At 37.9% G+C, this 17,466-nt stretch overlaps 1 protein-coding gene and 1 long non-coding RNA gene across 2 annotated transcripts; both read right to left on the bottom strand.

Annotated features, from left to right (window-relative positions):
- Positions 1 to 1,224: 1,224 nt before the first annotated feature.
- On the bottom strand, positions 1,225 to 8,297 carry LOC141612104 (ATP-dependent zinc metalloprotease FTSH 4, mitochondrial). The gene is made up of 7 exons (XM_074430815.1): positions 7,939 to 8,297; positions 7,340 to 7,421; positions 6,557 to 6,814; positions 4,729 to 4,974; positions 4,435 to 4,559; positions 2,857 to 3,333; positions 1,225 to 2,650 (listed from the first exon to the last, which is right to left on the bottom strand). Exons 1-7 carry the CDS (start codon positions 7,963 to 7,965, stop codon positions 1,724 to 1,726), a joined length of 2,142 nt encoding a protein of 713 aa, XP_074286916.1. The 5' UTR covers positions 7,966 to 8,297; the 3' UTR covers positions 1,225 to 1,723.
- A 2,513-nt stretch (positions 8,298 to 10,810) lies between these two features.
- On the bottom strand, positions 10,811 to 11,442 carry LOC141615212 (uncharacterized). The gene is made up of 3 exons (XR_012529718.1): positions 11,355 to 11,442; positions 11,136 to 11,252; positions 10,811 to 11,033 (listed from the first exon to the last, which is right to left on the bottom strand). It is a non-coding gene; the product is annotated as an uncharacterized LOC141615212 (long non-coding RNA).
- Positions 11,443 to 17,466: the final 6,024 nt, after the last annotated feature.

Raw genomic sequence — 17,466 nt, 5'->3', positions numbered from 1 at the left:
GTGTTATAGGAAGAACCCCTAGGTTGCATGCAACGCTTTCGATGACAGGACACGGGAACGGCGGAACGGAACGATCTCAGAGTGGCCACACGAAACACCAACCTAGCCCACCGGACGATCAAGACGGAAACAAGATCCGGCAAAAAGAAGAGAGTTTGATCAAGCTATAAAGGACCGCAATAGAGAGAAAACGTGTTCAATCACCGGAGATAAGTCAAGGAATGGCCCCATCTCCGACGATTGGGTAGGGGGAGAAGGAGGGGAAGTGAGTGGTAAGGAGAGGCGGCGGATCAAAAGTAAGGTTTAGGGTTTTCTTTTTTTAGAGAGAGGATGGAGGTTTTTTAGAGAGAGATGTATTTGAGTATAATTCACTCCAGTTGTCATCTCACGGATAATTAGAGTAATGTTACATACAAAAACATGAAAATTGGACTATTTCAAATGTTTACACGAAGTAATATATAAATCAAACTTTATAGTCAAAGTCGTGTTTTCGAGCGTAAAAATAAATAAAGATTATAAGGGAAGTATTAAATCAAGAAATTGAATAAGGAAAAAAAAAGGTTAACCGAAGCAAGTTCACTATTCGTGCTTCAAGCGCCGGTTGTACTTGGTTAAGCTAACCTTGGGCTCGAAATTAATTTACGGGCTCGGGCTGAGCTTTGAGCGGGCTCAACTCAGTTACCACTCCTACTGGAGTACTGGTAGATTGGTAGTTATGTCTGAAATGACACTCAAAGATGGCTTCTTTTGGGAAATTTCTGCTAAATCAGACATTAAAATGATTTCGAATGAACCTTTGCTTGTCGATGCGGAAACTGCTGATACTGGAGAGGTCTTGGAAGGTATGTGAGAATCTTCCTATGGCTAAAACTTCATGAGATGATCATGTCTAATTACAATCAGGTTTGGAGAAACTTGGGTGATATAATCCCTGGTATGGAACTTATGGCGCTTCTGAAGACCGATTCTCGCATTTGGTTAGCTAATTTAGGTGTTGATCAAGTGAAGCGGCTAGTTTCTTTGAATGAGCCTCATCGTTAGGCCTATTAGTTTCCGCAGGACTATCAATGTGGCTTGGCCTTAAGTAGTGGCGGTTTAATTATTTTTGAACCTTACCGGCAATGTTGATGGTGTAGAACTATTTATAGATGACACGAAATGAAATGAAATTTAACCAAATCGAACAATCATCAATAAAAATTCACCAAAGTGCAAATTAGCTTTAGAAACTTATTTTGCTTTATTCCATAATTTAAAGATAGCATAGTGAACGTCAAATTATCATAGTAAAAAGCTGTCGAAGACGCTTCAGGGATAGAACAAGTCCTTATATTGCTACAGACTTCAACACTCTAACATGTCAGAACTGAATCTGGGTGCCAAAGATACTACAACTCCTTTAATACATGGAAATAACCTTATAAGTTATAACTTCCACCAAATGCAAGCACGTAAAAGGCAAGTTAATGACAAAAAAAATTAAGAACATCTTCCAAATATCGAACTTAAGGCTAAACCTTTGTTTGGATACAGGTTGCTGAGGTAAGAGGCGGAATCCTTAAATTGGGTTACACGATGGAAACTGAATCCTTCCATTTTCCTCGACCCTAGCTTAGATCCAAACAATGGAAATGTTCCTCTACCTCCCGACTCCAACCAGGGCCTAAATATATGCACATTAGATTCAGCAGATGGCAACCCCGCTTTCATCAAACTCAATCTATGATCCCACAGGTGCCACCCCTTTCGCCTTGGCGGCAGCTGTGGCCGCGGCTGCCGCTGCTGCTGCTGCGGCTGATGCGGCAGCACTAGGGGTTGCAGGTGGGACAGGGGTTGACTGTTCACCACTCTTAGCGGCTGCTACTATTTCCTGATGCTGGTGTGGCTTCTGCTTGGAGTTGACCTGGACAAGTAACTCCTTGATTTGCGCTCCGGTGAGCGTCTCATTCTTCAGCAAGGAGTCAGCAAGAGCATGAAGCTCCTTATTATGTGTGACCAGAATAGTTTTAGCATTGTTATATGCCCTTTCAAGTAAAACTCTCACCTCTTGCTCAATAAGAAGCCTAGTCTCGGTGCTCATGCTCCTACCGTTGTCATCATAATCATGTGTCACAAAACCGACTTCTTTACTCATCCCATATTTGGTCACCATAGCCCTAGCCAACTTGGTTGCTTGTTGAAGATCAGAAGACGCACCTGAAGTGACCTCACTTTCTCCAAAAATGAGTTCTTCAGCTACCCGGCCTCCCATGCAAACATCAAGCCGGGCAAGCATTTGCTTCCTTGTGATACTTGTTTGATCTGTCTCGGGAAGTTGGGTCACCATCCCAAGAGATAATCCTCGGGGAACTATCGTGGCCTTGTGAACCGGAAGAGCACCATCCGTGTGCATGGCAACGAGGGCGTGGCCACCCTCATGGTAGGCCGTCATCTTCCGGTTCTCGTCAGAGATCACGGCTGATTTACGCTCACTGCCCATTAGTATTTTGTCCTTCGCATGCTCAAGGTCGTTCATGCTCACTGCCTTGGCTCCATCCATGGCAGCCTTTAGAGCAGCAATGTTGACCAGGTTGGCAAGCTCAGCACCAGAGAATCCTGGTGTTCCTCTTGCAATAATCATAAGATCGACATCTTCACCCTTTAGCACCTGTCATGAAGGTATAATCAAAACTCAGACATCAGAAATATAAATAGAACAAGTATATAGCCTGAAAAATTGAGACTCGGTAATTAAGTAATTATGATTTTCTTTATGCAACAAATCAACATAAAATCAGGTAAGCAAAAGAAAAATTCAAACATCAACCACTTAAGTTGAGGAACAAAATATCTCAGTTAAGGGCAGCTTCATACCTTAGTCATATGAGTCTCTAAAATCTGACGACGTCCCTCAACATCTGGGTTGGGAACAGACACATGCCTATCAAATCTTCCCGGCCTCACCAATGCATGGTCTAATGACTCGGCGAAATTAGTGGCAGCAATCACGATAATCCCTTCATTTTGTTTAAATCCATCAAGCTCAACTAGTAACTGATTCAAGGTCATCTTCATATACTGCTGATCCTTGGGATTACGACTACCTCCAATTGCATCAATTTCATCGATAAATATAATACAAGGTGACCGTTTTTTAGCGGCTGTAAAGAGATCTCTCACCCTTCTTGCTCCAACTCCAACAAACATCTCCTCGAACTCACTTCCACTACAAGAGAAAAAAGGAACCCCCGCTTCTCCGGCAATAGCTCTGGCTAACATAGTTTTCCCAGTACCAGGAGGACCAACAAGCAGAACACCTTTGGGAAGTTTTCCTCCCAAACGAGTAAACCGCTGCACAGGGAGACAGTGTTAACCAGAAAAAAAAATTAAAATCCAAATTTCACCACAATATTTGCAAAGCTGACAATTAAAAACAACAGTTGTTTTGGGATGACAGAGAAACCTGAAAGATTGTGAAGATACTATGGTAATCATGCCTCAGGTAATCAGGTGGATATATTAAAGGCTCACTTGTTTTAAGGTTTATTATTTGCGAGGATAATGAAGTTCAGACCAAAGGAGAAAAGAAGAAAAATGATGGTAATGAAGGGAAGAAAAAGGGTGGCAAGGGGGGATGAAGAGGTGGAACTTGGAAGAGGAACTAAAGCTTCCATAATGGTAACACGTTACTAGGGGGTGAAAGTTGTAGTTTTTAGCCTATCTTCATCTCCTTCCCATACTCCACCACTTCAGTCTACAACTTTCCTCCATGACCCTCAATACATGCAAGGCACATGTAACTGTTGAAGACCTCAAAGGTAGCCAAATGAACACCCATTCAAGATTCACTTTGATATCAATCCATTCAATCACTTTGTCAAAATTTTGCAACCCCCACTTCCGAAATGCAAAACTAAATACACTGTCATTCATCCTATGTGCGCACAGTGACTGGTGATTTTGTATCAGCTAACGAGTACAGGTCAACGATTATAGAGTTTACATGTTGAGTCACAGCGTATGATAATAGACCAACGACATCCTTCTAGAATACTTTTGTCAGAAGGTTTTTTTTATAAGCATAAATCACACATATTAATCATCATTCAAGGATCCAGCAAAACACAAAATTAGAACTTTATCCTAGATTAAACTGACATGACAATTAAATAAGTCCAAGAGCAAGCTTTACTTCCCTTCACGTTCACAGAAGTAAAAGATACCCCTCTCTTCAAATCCAACCACCCAGCAGATTCAAAACCCCTCAATCAAAACCCCTCAATCAAATAAATAAATAAATAAATAAATAAGAGGTGGGTCTGTTGGTTAAGGATTTTAAACCCCTCATCAATACAAATATGTCAATGTTAAGGATTTAAAACAAGACACAAGTAAAGGTTCAAGAAAATATAGCAAGATAGATCAAGGTGATGGCAAAATGATATCAAAAACCTTAGGATCTCGTAGATAATGAACGATTTCTTCTAGCTCAGCTTTTGCTTCATCAACACCTTTTACATCACTGAATTTTGTATTGGTCTCCAAGGCGGGTTGTACTTCTTCATTGAGACCGAGTCCTAAACGATGATAACATATAAAAAAAATGTGTTAGAACCAAAAACAAAAATAAAATAAAAAACAATGACAGCCATCCATCACCCTACCAAAGTGAAAGAAAGGGGATAAAAGAAGAAAGTTTGTATATATTTTGAGACCCTTGACACATCATTCAGTAGCATACTATACCTTTACTAATTCCTCTGTCTTCAATTAGTGCGCCCACTCCTGAAATCACGAGGAAGGCCACGGCAATGCTACGGAAAGTACGCCACAACTGTTCTTTGAAGTGACCTCCTTCAGCAGCCACCATATGAATTGGAGCACTTGAAGTTCCAAGAACTCCATCTTTTGTAGCCTTTCCCACATTACGAAAGGCGGATAGTCCAGCTACGCTCTCTTCCTCAACCAATGTATTTCCAGTTGAAGCAATACCTGCGGCAGTTCATCAATCTGATTAAATAAAAACAAGGAAAAGCAGAATGAAAAGGTGATAGGTGATAAAAAAAATCTGAAAATAGAAGTTGACCATGAACACCAGCGAACGAGACCCAAATAATAAGAGCTCCAATAAAATATCAAAATGGTCAACTAGTAGAAATAACCAAGCACTCCCTAATTCAAAAACAAATATAAAAATGACCAACTAGCAAGAGAGAGTAGCATATTTGCATGAACTGAGCAGCTAGAAGTCTGGTGTAATGGTGTTAGAATGAACTTATCAGATAGATGCTCAGGTCTTACTTTTAAAAGACGCAAGGCACACTACAGCAATGAGGGCCTGCAGCCATGAGGGGAACGGTGCCTTAGTTTGAGGAGGTGCACCGAGGCGATGAGGGGTCAAAGCGATGAGGCGCAAGGCACAAAGCGAATGCGCACGCCTTTTGAACGCGAGGCGCATCTTTTTTTGTATGAGCCTCTAAACTAATTCTACACACTAAGCATCACTAAAAAACATAGATTCACATCATAAATATATTAAAGGGAAGAAAATATTACGTTCTATATCACATATCATTCGTTAAATTAAGCGTTAAACACCTGTACCTAATTAACCATTATATCCAAAACAGCACATAAGGCAAAAACATAAAGGCAAACTACTCTAGAAGTTAAAAACCGAAAAGATAAGAGAGCAATTAGAATTACAAGCAGCGGCAGCAGTAGAGGAAGTCAGTAAAGTAATTAATAAGTATATAAGCAAGAAAAGAAGAAGAGGGGGAAGTGAAATTATAAGAAAGAAAACATGAAAGAAAACAGCTGCTTAATAACAGCAGTCAAAGCAAGAGAATTTTAAAAAAAATGTGAAAAGAACCAGCAGAATAATCACAAGGCAGAGGAGAAGAGAATTAAAAAAATGTGAAAACAGGAAGATGATGACTTGATGGGAAGCGGAGATGGAAGAGAAGCAGAGGTTGAAGAGGAGTAACTTGCAGTAGAAAGTCGAAAGAAGTAAACAGCTGATTGGGTTGTAAAAAACTAGGGTTAAAAGAGTGTTATTTTGTAATAAAATAAAACTTTATTAAAAAAGAGTTAGGGTCATGTGTTTGACATGTGACTATTTATGAATCAAAGCTTGTCAGCGCCTCCAGTTAAGCAGGCGCGCCTTTTTGCGCCTACGGCATCACCTTGAGGCGCTCGCCTTTTAGGGCCTTTTGAACACAGACTCGCCTAGTTGCTGTAATGCCCTAGCATCATCGCCTACCCTCGCCTCGCGCCTAGGCGCGCCTGAGGCGCGCTTTTTTAAACTAAGAACGGTGCACAGCTTATGAACATACGGCACATAAATTTTTGCCAACAAAATTGTATTTTCACAAAAAAAAATTGGGATGCACTACCCTTTCTTTTAAAATTTACTGAAAATTAACATGTAATCAATAAAGCATAGGTATAAGTTATAACAGGATAGAGAGAACAAGGTAATAAAAGAAAACGAAAAAGTTATGGATATTGAATAGCAATGCATCTCTTTAAGCAAAACTGGTAAATACAGAATGGGGATACTTCTAGAACAAACCTCTTTGCAAAGTTCTTAACAGTTCACTTTCATCCAGCCTATCAAGCTTGACCAAAGCTTTAACGTACTCAGCAACGGCAGCAGGACTGTTGTGCAAAGCAGATTGACTTTCAAAGGCTCTAACGACAGCTTCTGGATCACCTCGACGATACAAATCCCTACGATAAGCACTTTCACTTGTACCGTCCGCATCACGTACTCGACGACTGCTCAAATAGCTTGACTGAAATCTCTTCTGAGATCCAGCAAGCCGACTTTCTGCAATCAAATCAAACAGAAACGGCAATTAATGTTTGATCATATAAAGTTTCTCAATATGAAAGCCTATGGAAATAAAAACAAAAGAAACCTGTATGGAACAAAAAAAAGGCTACACTTTTTTACGAAAAATGAACGCACATTTGAATATATGAATAGTGAGAAAACCAAATCAAAATTAAGCACCTCAATTCATCTACATAGCAACCAAATTACTCGAGACTCGATTGCAAAAACATCACTGACCACAAAATGAATAAACCAGATTAATAATTTCTTGAGAGAAAAGTATAAGCTTATCAATTTCTATACCCAAACTATTTACCTCACCACAACCTGTTCCGTTATTTTTCTGTTACAATTGTCAAAAAGAAACATTCTTTTTGGGACTGAGGATCTGATGTTACTGAACACCACCCAACAACTTATGAGTACAACAAAATCCGTAAAAGCAAGGAATTTTAAAGGTGTATCAGCTAACAGCAGGAATGTAAAGTGATAACGAAAACAAAAACAAAATTATACCTCCAGCATTTGGTAACTGTCGGAAAGTGTTACACAGCCTAGCAGACAAAATTCGAGCAAGCTCGTGTTCCCGTTTCGCGACCTAAACAAAAAAAAAGGAGATTAGTGTGAACTAACCAAGAAAATTGCAAAGTTCAGCAGACCACAATTCAAAGTATATCTCGCAAGCTCAAATTATCTTTGAAAAACACATTTTATATGGCAAAGGTGCAATCTTTATCAAAATCACACCATTTTAACAAACAAATCCAACTTTTTACAGACTATATGACTGAATCTAATGATAAAAATTTCATAAAAGCCCCTAAGCTGAATATCTTAGGCACAATCCCAATTCCAATTCAATAACAACATCAGCAAAAATACCCATGAAAACAAACCTAATTTTGCACGCAAAATTAATCCCTAAAACTGAAAAACCTAAAAGGGGCTAATCCCCAAAACTCAGAAAATCAATTAAATTAGGGTTTCCACAAGGGTAATAGTGACTAATTAAACAAAACAAAGAATACCCAGATACAGAAATCGAAAAAAGATTAAAACTTTGATGAAATTAGTGCATGAAATTAAAATTAAAAACATGGGTTAGATTTACGCACCTGCCTAAGAAGTTGTCTCCAAGCCATTAATTAAATTAAAATACAATTTTCTCTCCCTCTTTTGTAAATTGTAAATCTCTATGAATATGCAGGAAATCAATTAAGAATGATCTAACCGTCACAAAATTGAAACTCTTTTTATCTCTCGTCAGAAACGCCCCATATGTTTCGCACCAAAAGATCAAATCTTGTTTCTGGTCCAAAACTCCCCAGTATAAGGGAATATAGGATGAAGCAAAAGGGCTAAAGAGGAGGTTTAATTTTCGGGTTTGGTTGGGGTGAACAAAGAGACACACTTCGTGAGTTTGTGCCTTTGTGGACTGAGTTTAGTTTCTTGTTTGTTTGTTTCTTTTTTTTTCAAGGTTTTGAAAATAAATTAGGATTATTTTATACGAATAATCTAAGGATTAGTTGAAAGCCCGTGTGATGTAGAGGACTCTAAGAATCACCTTAAACAGTATAAGGTTGCATGTAGACCTGACAAAAGTATACCGAATCCGAAAAATCGACCGAAAATACCTAAATCGACACCTAACCGTACACCCGAAAGGTATAACTGAATTTCACCCCGAAACCTGAATCGACCTGAATTGATTCGAAATCGAACCGAATTTGTAATATCCGAAATATACCCAAGATCGAATGAACCTGAACTGTTTCAACCTGAATTTTTTTAATTCGAACCGATATATACCTGGACTGATTTCAACCTGTAAATTGATGACAGAAACCCAACATTGAAACTTGAAATAACCCGAATGTACATAGGCGTCACATCTAGGGTGTCTTTTTGTACATGAGTGTCACCCATTTGACGTCAATGAATTAATATTATATCGTAGTTATACAAAAAAACATTATTTATTACTTTTTAAAGAAAATTATTCATATTATATCCAAGCTTTTGAATAAAGACCTAATCCTTAACATCCGATCCGATTATGACCTGACTTGAATCTCGCCTGCTCTGATATTGACCCGACTCGAACCTGAACCGATCCGAAATATCTACAACCGATTAAAAGTGAAAACTGAATCCAACCTGAATTGAGCCGAACTGAAATAAAAAAAAAAAAAGATAAACCGAAATAACCCGATCCGAAAGAACCCGAACCGAAACTGATCTGATTGACCCGTTTGCCACCTCTAGTTGCATGTCCTATGAATTTGTTAAATAACAAATTGTAAATGTTTGTTTACGGTGTTATAGTTTGATAATAGAAGTCAACTAAGTTGATAAAAGAAAAGTCCAACTTATGTTGAGAATTAGAGCAAACGAAATTTCGAGGTTGATTTTGTTGTATTGAAATCATCAGTCCCTTTAAAATAAAGGCTGCTTCATTTATACCCTGTTGTTTTGCACTTAATTTTGCTAAACTTTTCGAAACTTAACTTGTAAGATTTTAACTTTTCTGAGCTAAACTTATAGGAAAATGGGTATGAATTAAGCTTAATTTTTCTTAACTAAATTTATAGGAGTTGATCTAAACTTATAGGAGCCTCTTAGCATTTCTGAATTGAGTTTATAGAAGCTGAACTAAACTTATATGGGCTTAGCTTTTCTGAACTGGACTTATAATAGTTGAACAAATCTTAAAGAGAGTGACTTTAAGTCCAAGAGAATAAGGTTTTAATTTTAATTATATCAGTTGTATAACATTTAGGGGTATAGTTATATGATGTAGTTACCTATTTTTATTGTTGCATGCACCACCGTTTTTTAGTTAATATAAAGCGCTAGTGTTAGAAACGTGATTTAATTCCCCAAAATGAGCCCGTGATAACTAAGTTGGACCTTTAGGAGATTTGTAAATTAGATTAACCTAAAATATCTACTAATATATTCCAATCGGTAAGTATATAACGTTGTAAAAACTTAATTGTGGAATGCATATCGACATGAATCTCAATTATATGGGTAGCATGTTGTAAGTTTAACTTTTCTGAACTAAACTTATAGGAAAATGGGTATGAATTAAGCTTAATTTTTCTGAACTGAATTTATAGGAGTTGATCTAAACTAATAGGACACTACAACAAATAAGGTAATTGGCGACCATATAAGGCGACTGAGAACAGTCGCCATTAAGAATAAAGCGACTAAGACCCGTCGCCCGCACTTCGTAGCTGGGTTTGGTCGCTTTTGGCGACAGCGTTAAATCGCCAATTTTGGCGATCGAATTACTTTAAGTCGGGCGACCAAAATTCGTCGCCAAATTGGCGACTGTCATGAGTCGCTAAAAAGGCGACTGCTATTAGTCGCTTTCCTAAAATCCACGTCATCTCAAAATTTTTTAAAAAGGCGACGGATTTTGGTCGCCATTTTGGCGACAGATGTTGGTCGCCATTTTGGCGACAGATTTTGGTCGCCAAAACTACTGTTCTCTGTCGCCAATGCCCATAAAATTAATTCATAATCAGAGACTTAGCGACGGTTTCCCGTCGCCAAATGCCCAGTGTCCGTCGCCAAATTTACATGTTTTTTAGCCTAAAAATCGTTTTTGACCTAGCCAAATACGTAAAAACCTGCAAATAAACCAACATTTCCAGCAGAGAACACATGGGAAGCCAACACAACCAAACTTGATAAAGAAAATCATGTTCCATACACACAACTACGAGTTCTACGAGTTTGGTCATCTAACATTATCCGGGAATAACTACGAGTTCTACTACATAACTACGAAACAGGGAAACTTGCTCCCGCTCCACTACCACCTCCATGATTAGGATCTCTAGGATCCTTTGGTTGCGGGCGCCACCCAGTGTTGCAATTGGCGAAGAAGGAGTTCATCCGTTCCATTTCCTCCTTCATCCTCCGAATTTCAAAGATCTCTCTCGGCATCCCGCCTCTCCCTCTCGGCATCCTGCCTCTTCTTGGCGGCTAATTGAGCTTGGAGCACACTCACGACACTTGGGGTATAAGGTTGTTGTTGGGAGGAAATTGACCCTCTTCTTCTTGTAGGAGGGTAGAAAATCTCCTTTGCCGACCCGGCTCCATACACATCTCCTCTTTGGAACCCCTCAACAAGATCAAACCATAGCTCATTGTCATCAATTTCCGGGTTGTTCTTCCTACGGACAAGGAATTGTTCCTAAAAAATTGATAAAACATTAATGGTTAGAGGTTACTTATCTAAAAATTGATAAAACATATACTTTAAAAAGCTAAGAAATTTTTATTTTTTGACACTTACATATAACTGTTGATCTTTTTCCTTCGCGAAGATCAACTTGCCCTTGCTTGTCTTCTTTGCGTGAGTGTCAACAAAGAGATCAACAATCGTGGGTACCTTACCCTTATTCTTCTTGGTCTTAGGAAAAAAAAACAAGGAAATTGTTACTCAAACATGATAATTAATGAGACTAATTAAATTAGAAGACTATTAAATTAAAAGCTAAGACAAATAACTTACATCTAACACCACACGATCATGAAAAGATTGAGACCCTCCATAATGAGTAGGCTCAACTTCCGCATCCTTATCTCCTCCTTTCATGTTGATCTTGTTCCGGGCCGATGCTTCCTTGAACTCAGGACTGTTCCGGTACTTGGTATATTCCTCATATGACGAACCCGTAATCAATAAAATAACAATTATTAATTAATATATTTTCAAAATATGTAATGAATTTTAACTAATTACGGGTATTAAAAGAAACTAAATACCTTTCATGAAAGATGGCGCCTTCTTCCTCTTAGACACCTTATACATGTTGTCCCTTAGCCTCTTCTTGCCAATGTCATTATACCTTTGCCAAACTAGGCGCTCAAGGTTGGTTGGCCAATAGAACACACGCTACAAAAAGTAAACACATAGATGAGAAACAAATTAATAATAAGGTAAAAAGAATAAATAAATTATATTTAATAATATATATTTTATAAATAGATACCCGGAAGTTGTTGAACCACATCTCCTTATCTTCATCACTAGCGTTACTCCAACAAGTAACGCCGTGTGTCATGTTCTCTTGGGTGCTATTAGTCACACCACGAACAACTGTTTGACTTCTAAACTTGAAATCAAACATGTTAAAAACATAATTATATAGGAAAAAAAAATAATGTATAATTAACATATGTCTAAAAAAAGTCATTTATTACTAAATAAAAAAATTACAAAATAGAATGAATAAAAAATTACCAAAGACCATTCGGATCAAGGATCATCCTGTTGTCGTATGTCGGGGGGTATAGCAACCTCCTCCTCCTCCTCACTCACCTCCGTAGTAGAACGGTCAACGTCCTCCTCTGCTCTGGGAGCTACTACCTCCCTCACTATAGCCTCCCGCTGCCTACTTCCTCCAGGAGCCATGTGTACTACAATTGAATAAAAAGTGTTAGCAAATATTACAAGATAATTATTATAAGATACAAAAAAATAAAACCTAATAAACAAGTATAAAAGACAAAATAAAACGCTAATAATTGTTTCCAAATTTTGATATGTATACTTTTAATACCTTCTCTTACTCATCATCATCATCATCATCCTCATCTTCTTCTTCTTCTTCTTCTTCTTCTTCTTCCTCTTCCTCCTCCTCTTCTTCTTCTTCTTCCCCCTCTTCTATCTCATCCCTCTCCTTATCATTCTCTTCTTCTTCCTCTTCTAACTCCTCCTCCGCTTCTATCTCATTTGCATAAATAATTTCATCATGATCAACTGGGACAAAACTGTTTTCGATACAACCTCTTCTTGGAAAAAAGATGTATCAACTTCGATCGTGCCTTTGTTTTAAAAACGCCCACCATTGCTTTTGTTGTCTATCATTGCTTGTGCTCGGAAGAGATGCAAAATAAACTTGATGAGCTTGTTGTGCAAGTATAAATGGGTCATATTGAGAGTAGGTTCGAGTATGATTCACTTCCACGAGTTTGTAACGATCATGGACTCTCGTTCGCCTACGGAATTATCCCTCCATTGAATCTTGAATAAGACGGTTTTATAACTCCTATCCCGGCCATTGTAGCACAACTCAAAGATATCCTCTAATATGCCATAATAATCATTGCCATCAAGAGAAGAAATAGTAACGCCGTAGTTGCATTTAGCCTTACTTTTGCCATAGTCAAATGTTTGAAACTTAAACCCATTAATTGAATATCGATTCCACGTCACAACCTTTCGAGAAGGACCCAAAGCCAAGCTTCTTATCACATCATCTTGAATATTTAGCTTACATACATGCTTCCGAAACCAAGCTGGAAATTGATCCTCATGCTTATGCCAAACATCCTCTCTAATCACATTAGGGTGATCTTTAATGAAATCTGTCACAAATTGAGCTTCATATGGCTCCAAAACCTCACAATTAGATAGCACATAAAGGTGGGCACGGTTATACTCCTTGTCATCCATAAATCTTGTTCCCCAACCGATGAACACCCTATTTCATCCCGCATTTGGAAACACTTGGGTATACTTGTGTCTAGTTCATCCGCTTCATCAATATTCAAGTATTTTGCTTTGGTCTCAATATGTTTTTCAAAATAAAGAGAGCAAAAATTGGCAATCTCTTCCGTTAGGTAGGCATTGCATATAGAACCTTCCACACGAGCTTTATTACCAATTTTTTCTTCAAATGATTAAGAAACCTTTCGAATGGATACATCCACCTATATTGGACGGGTCCACCAACTTTAGCTTCATATGGCAAATGGATAGGTAGATGCTCCATCGAATTGAAAAAAGAAGGCGGAAATATCATCTCAAGTTTACACAAAATTTCTGGTATTTGGTCTTCTAAACGACTCATGTCCTCAACTGATATCGTGGAGGAACATAAATCTCGAAAAATTGACTTATTTCTCAGAATCGCATTCCAAATCGTAGTCGGGAGTAAATTTTTAAAAGCCACGGGTAATAAGCGCTCCATGAAAACATGACAATCATGACTTTTCAACCCTTTCAACTTCAGTTCCTTCAAATCAACACAACGGCTCAAATCGGATGCATATCCATCGGGAAACTTCAAGTTTCCTATCCAATCGCACAATACCTTTCTTTTCTCATTAATAAAATCACAACTATGTGTTTACTACCTAAGTGACTTGAAACGTACAAAGACAGTCCCAAAATGGGGACTATTCAAGAATTGCTCCTAATGAGTAATTCTTGAACGGGTACTAGGTCATTATATATTAAACAAGTTGTCAAAATTATAAGGCAAATTTATACAATCCCCTAATCAAATGACATTACTAATTTAACAAATTTATACATCATGCTCATTTCATTCAAGAAAAATGCTAATTAATTAACAAAAATGCTAATTAAATTATTCTAACTTAATTAATTTGGTTAATTATACAAGTTGTCAAAAATGCTAATTTCTAACCCTAACTCAAATTAATTAACAAAAATGCTAATTAAATCATTCTAACTTAATTTGGTTAATTATAAGGCAAATTTATACAATCCTAACATTATACTACCTTCATAAAACTATACTACCTTCAACAATACTACTTCAATATTACTAAAACTAAGCATCACTAATCAAATCACATTACTAATTTAACAAAAACCCCAATTTCTACCTTCATAAAACTATACTACCTTATACAATCCCCTAATCAAATCACATTACTAATTTAACAAAAACCCCAATTTCTAACCCTAACTCAAATTAATTAACAAAAATGCTAATTAAATTACAACTACATACAATAATAAGCATCACTAATGTATAAATTTCAACTAAATACTAAATAAGGATCACAACTTAAACAACATATGAAGGATTGAAGTAATTAAATCGATTTGAGTCGAAAACAAACCTTTATTATAAACAAAGGGTCGGTAGGGATGTAGTGTGCGGATGGCGGCGGCGAGTGGTGGTTGGGATGTAGTGTCCGGTGGTCGTTGTAGTTGGTGGTGGCGTCGGAACTCTTGGCGATTTTTTTTTTTTTTGTTTTGTTGATAGCTAGAATGAATGAGGGACGGGGTGAGAAGAATCTGTCAAAAAAAAAATAACAGGCTATTGGCGACCGTTTTTGGTCGCCAAAATGGCGACGGGTAATGGTCGCCAAATTGGCGACTGATTTTGGTCGCCAATTTGGATAATATTTCGTCGCCCGTGGATTTCATACGGATTTTTGGATAAAAAGGTATAGTCGCCAAATTGGCGACGGATAGTGGTCGCCCGCTTTTTTTTTCCTGTCGCCAATTTGGCGACTGTAGTATGTCTGTCGCCTTTATCGTGTTTTCTTGTAGTGGGAGCGTATTAGCATTTCTGAATTGAGTTTATAGAAGCTGAACTAAACTTATATGGACTTAGCTTTTCTGAACTGAGCTTATAAGAGTTGAACAGATCTTAAAGAAAGTGGCTTTAAGTCCAAGAGAATAAGGTTTTAATTTTAATTATATCAGTTGTATAACATTTACGGGTATAGTTATATTATGTAGTTACCTATTTTTATTGTTGCACGCACCACCGTTTTTTAGTTAATATAAAACACTAATGTTAAAAACGTGATTTAATTCCCCAAAATGAGCCCGTGATAACTGAGTTGGACCTTTAGGAGATTTGTAAATTAGACTAACCTAAATATCTACTAATATATTCCAGGTATACAACTGATGTAAAACCGGGTACCAAATCGGTGTGAATGTTAGACACGAAAAGGCCTGATTTGGTAAAGTATTGTGAGTGATATTTTTGGTGTTTTATGAGTTTAAATTGCAGCGGAAAATGTTAAGTAAAATGGATATGGATTAGCTAAGAAACCTCGCAAGATAACTCAACTAAAACTGAAATCTCCAACCAAGACCACACAGGAACAAGGAGGGAAACAAAGGATATTTCAACCAAGAACACACAGTAAACAAGGATGAAATAAGGCGTCGACCTCGCAAGGAAGACAAGAACACTCGCAAGCATTCAAAGTTTGAGAGAAAATCTCTACACTTGGATTTATATTTATGAAAATTGGATTATTACAAATGAGGGAGGCTTGGTCCTTATATAGCAAAAGATGTGCTTGGGCTCCAAGGCAACATTAAATGCTAGGGGCAATTTCCTAAGCATGCTTGGGCTCCAAGGCATTATTTAAAACTATGTAGAAAAAATATGCTAGATTTTTGTAAAAACTAGGTGAGGAAAACTAGATGAGGAAGACTAAAATCATCCTCTCACTTGGGCGGCACTCTTCTTGGACGGAACTTCTTGGACGGTACTTCTCGGATCAGCTAGAGCTCGACGTCCAACTTATCATTGTGACATAGCTCGCATTTCTTCTAGCGCCAAAATAAGGATTCGGATCAGTGTTAAGTAAGAGTGCGCTAGAGCTCGACATTGCTCCCGCATCATTCTCTCCTTCTTCAAAAGAATTTGTCCTCAAATTTTCATCATCCAAGTATGGAGATAGATCACCAATATTGAAAGTAGCACTTATACCACCATATTCATCAGGGAGTTCAATTTTGTAAGCACTTTCACCGTAGCGCTCAAGCACTCAAAATGGACCATCGGCCCTTGGCATTAACTTGTTCTTTCGCTTCGAGGGAAACCTCTCCTTGCGAAGATGTAACCAAACAAGATGTCCCACCTTGAATGTAGGATTTTTTTCGATGTTTATTAGCTTTCTCCTTGTATCTTGCATTAGCCTTCTCAATTTGAGCTTTGATTTGCTCACAAGTACGCAAGAATGCAGCTTGTCTTTCCTTAGCTTCAAAACTTACCATCTCCTTCTTTGGAATAGGAATAAGATCAATAGGGAGATAAGAATTTATCCCATAAGCGATCTCGAATGATGCACGGCCAGTAGTCATAGACGGTGTACGATTATAGGCAAACTCGGCATGTGTCAACTTCACATTCCAATCCTTTGTGCTCTTACTCACTAAACCTCGTAACAAACTTCCAAGAGTTCGATTTGTCACCTCCGTTTGACCATCAGTTTGGGGATGGTGAGAAGTACTAAACAACAACTTAGTACCAACCAAATGCCACAATGTCTTCCAAAAGTAGCTTAAAAACTTAGTGTCTCGATCGGAAACAATAGTTTTAGGAATGTCATATAGACGAACAACTTCCTTGTAATACAACTCAGCAACTTTAGAAGCATCATCAGTTTTGTGACATGGTATGAAATGAGCCATTTTTGAGAATCGATCAACCACCACCATGATTGAATCTTTACCTCTTTGAGTTCGCGGCAACCCAACAATAAAATCCATGCTTACCTCGTTCCATAGTTGTGTAGGAACTGGTAAGGGAGTGTAAAGCCCCTTAGTGAATGAACTTTTCGATATTTGGCATGTAGCACACCTTGCTATCACATCTTGCACATCCTTGAGCATCTTAGGCCAATAGAAGTGCTCTCCAAGGATATCATAAGTCTTATTGACGCCAAAGTGTCCAGCCAACGCTCCTCCATGTGTTTCTCTAACCAATAGCTCTCGAATTGAGCTCTTAGGAATACAAAGCTTGTTTCCTTTGAACAAATATCCTTCTTGCACCTAGAACAAATTAGTAGGACTAATAAGTTCATTTGAAAAATCAGGATCATCTTTGTATAAT

This window comes from Silene latifolia, chromosome 11, assembly GCF_048544455.1.
Source record: "Silene latifolia isolate original U9 population chromosome 11, ASM4854445v1, whole genome shotgun sequence".
Taxonomy (NCBI): Eukaryota; Viridiplantae; Streptophyta; class Magnoliopsida; order Caryophyllales; family Caryophyllaceae; genus Silene; species Silene latifolia.
The sequence above is the reverse complement of the archived record's forward strand: the minus strand, read 5'-3'. Positions and strand labels throughout refer to the sequence as shown.

Excerpts from the sequence above, each read along its gene's own strand:
- LOC141612104 (XM_074430815.1), bottom strand. The coding sequence starts at position 7,965 with ATGGCTTGGAGACAACTTCTTAGGCAG. Across the intron at positions 7,422-7,938 it reads GGAGACAACTTCTTAGGCAG|GTCGCGAAACGGGAACACGA; the intron begins GTGCGTAAATCT and ends TTTTTTGTTTAG. Across the intron at positions 4,560-4,728 it reads AGACAGAGGAATTAGTAAAG|GACTCGGTCTCAATGAAGAA; the intron begins GTATAGTATGCT and ends ATCATCGTTTAG.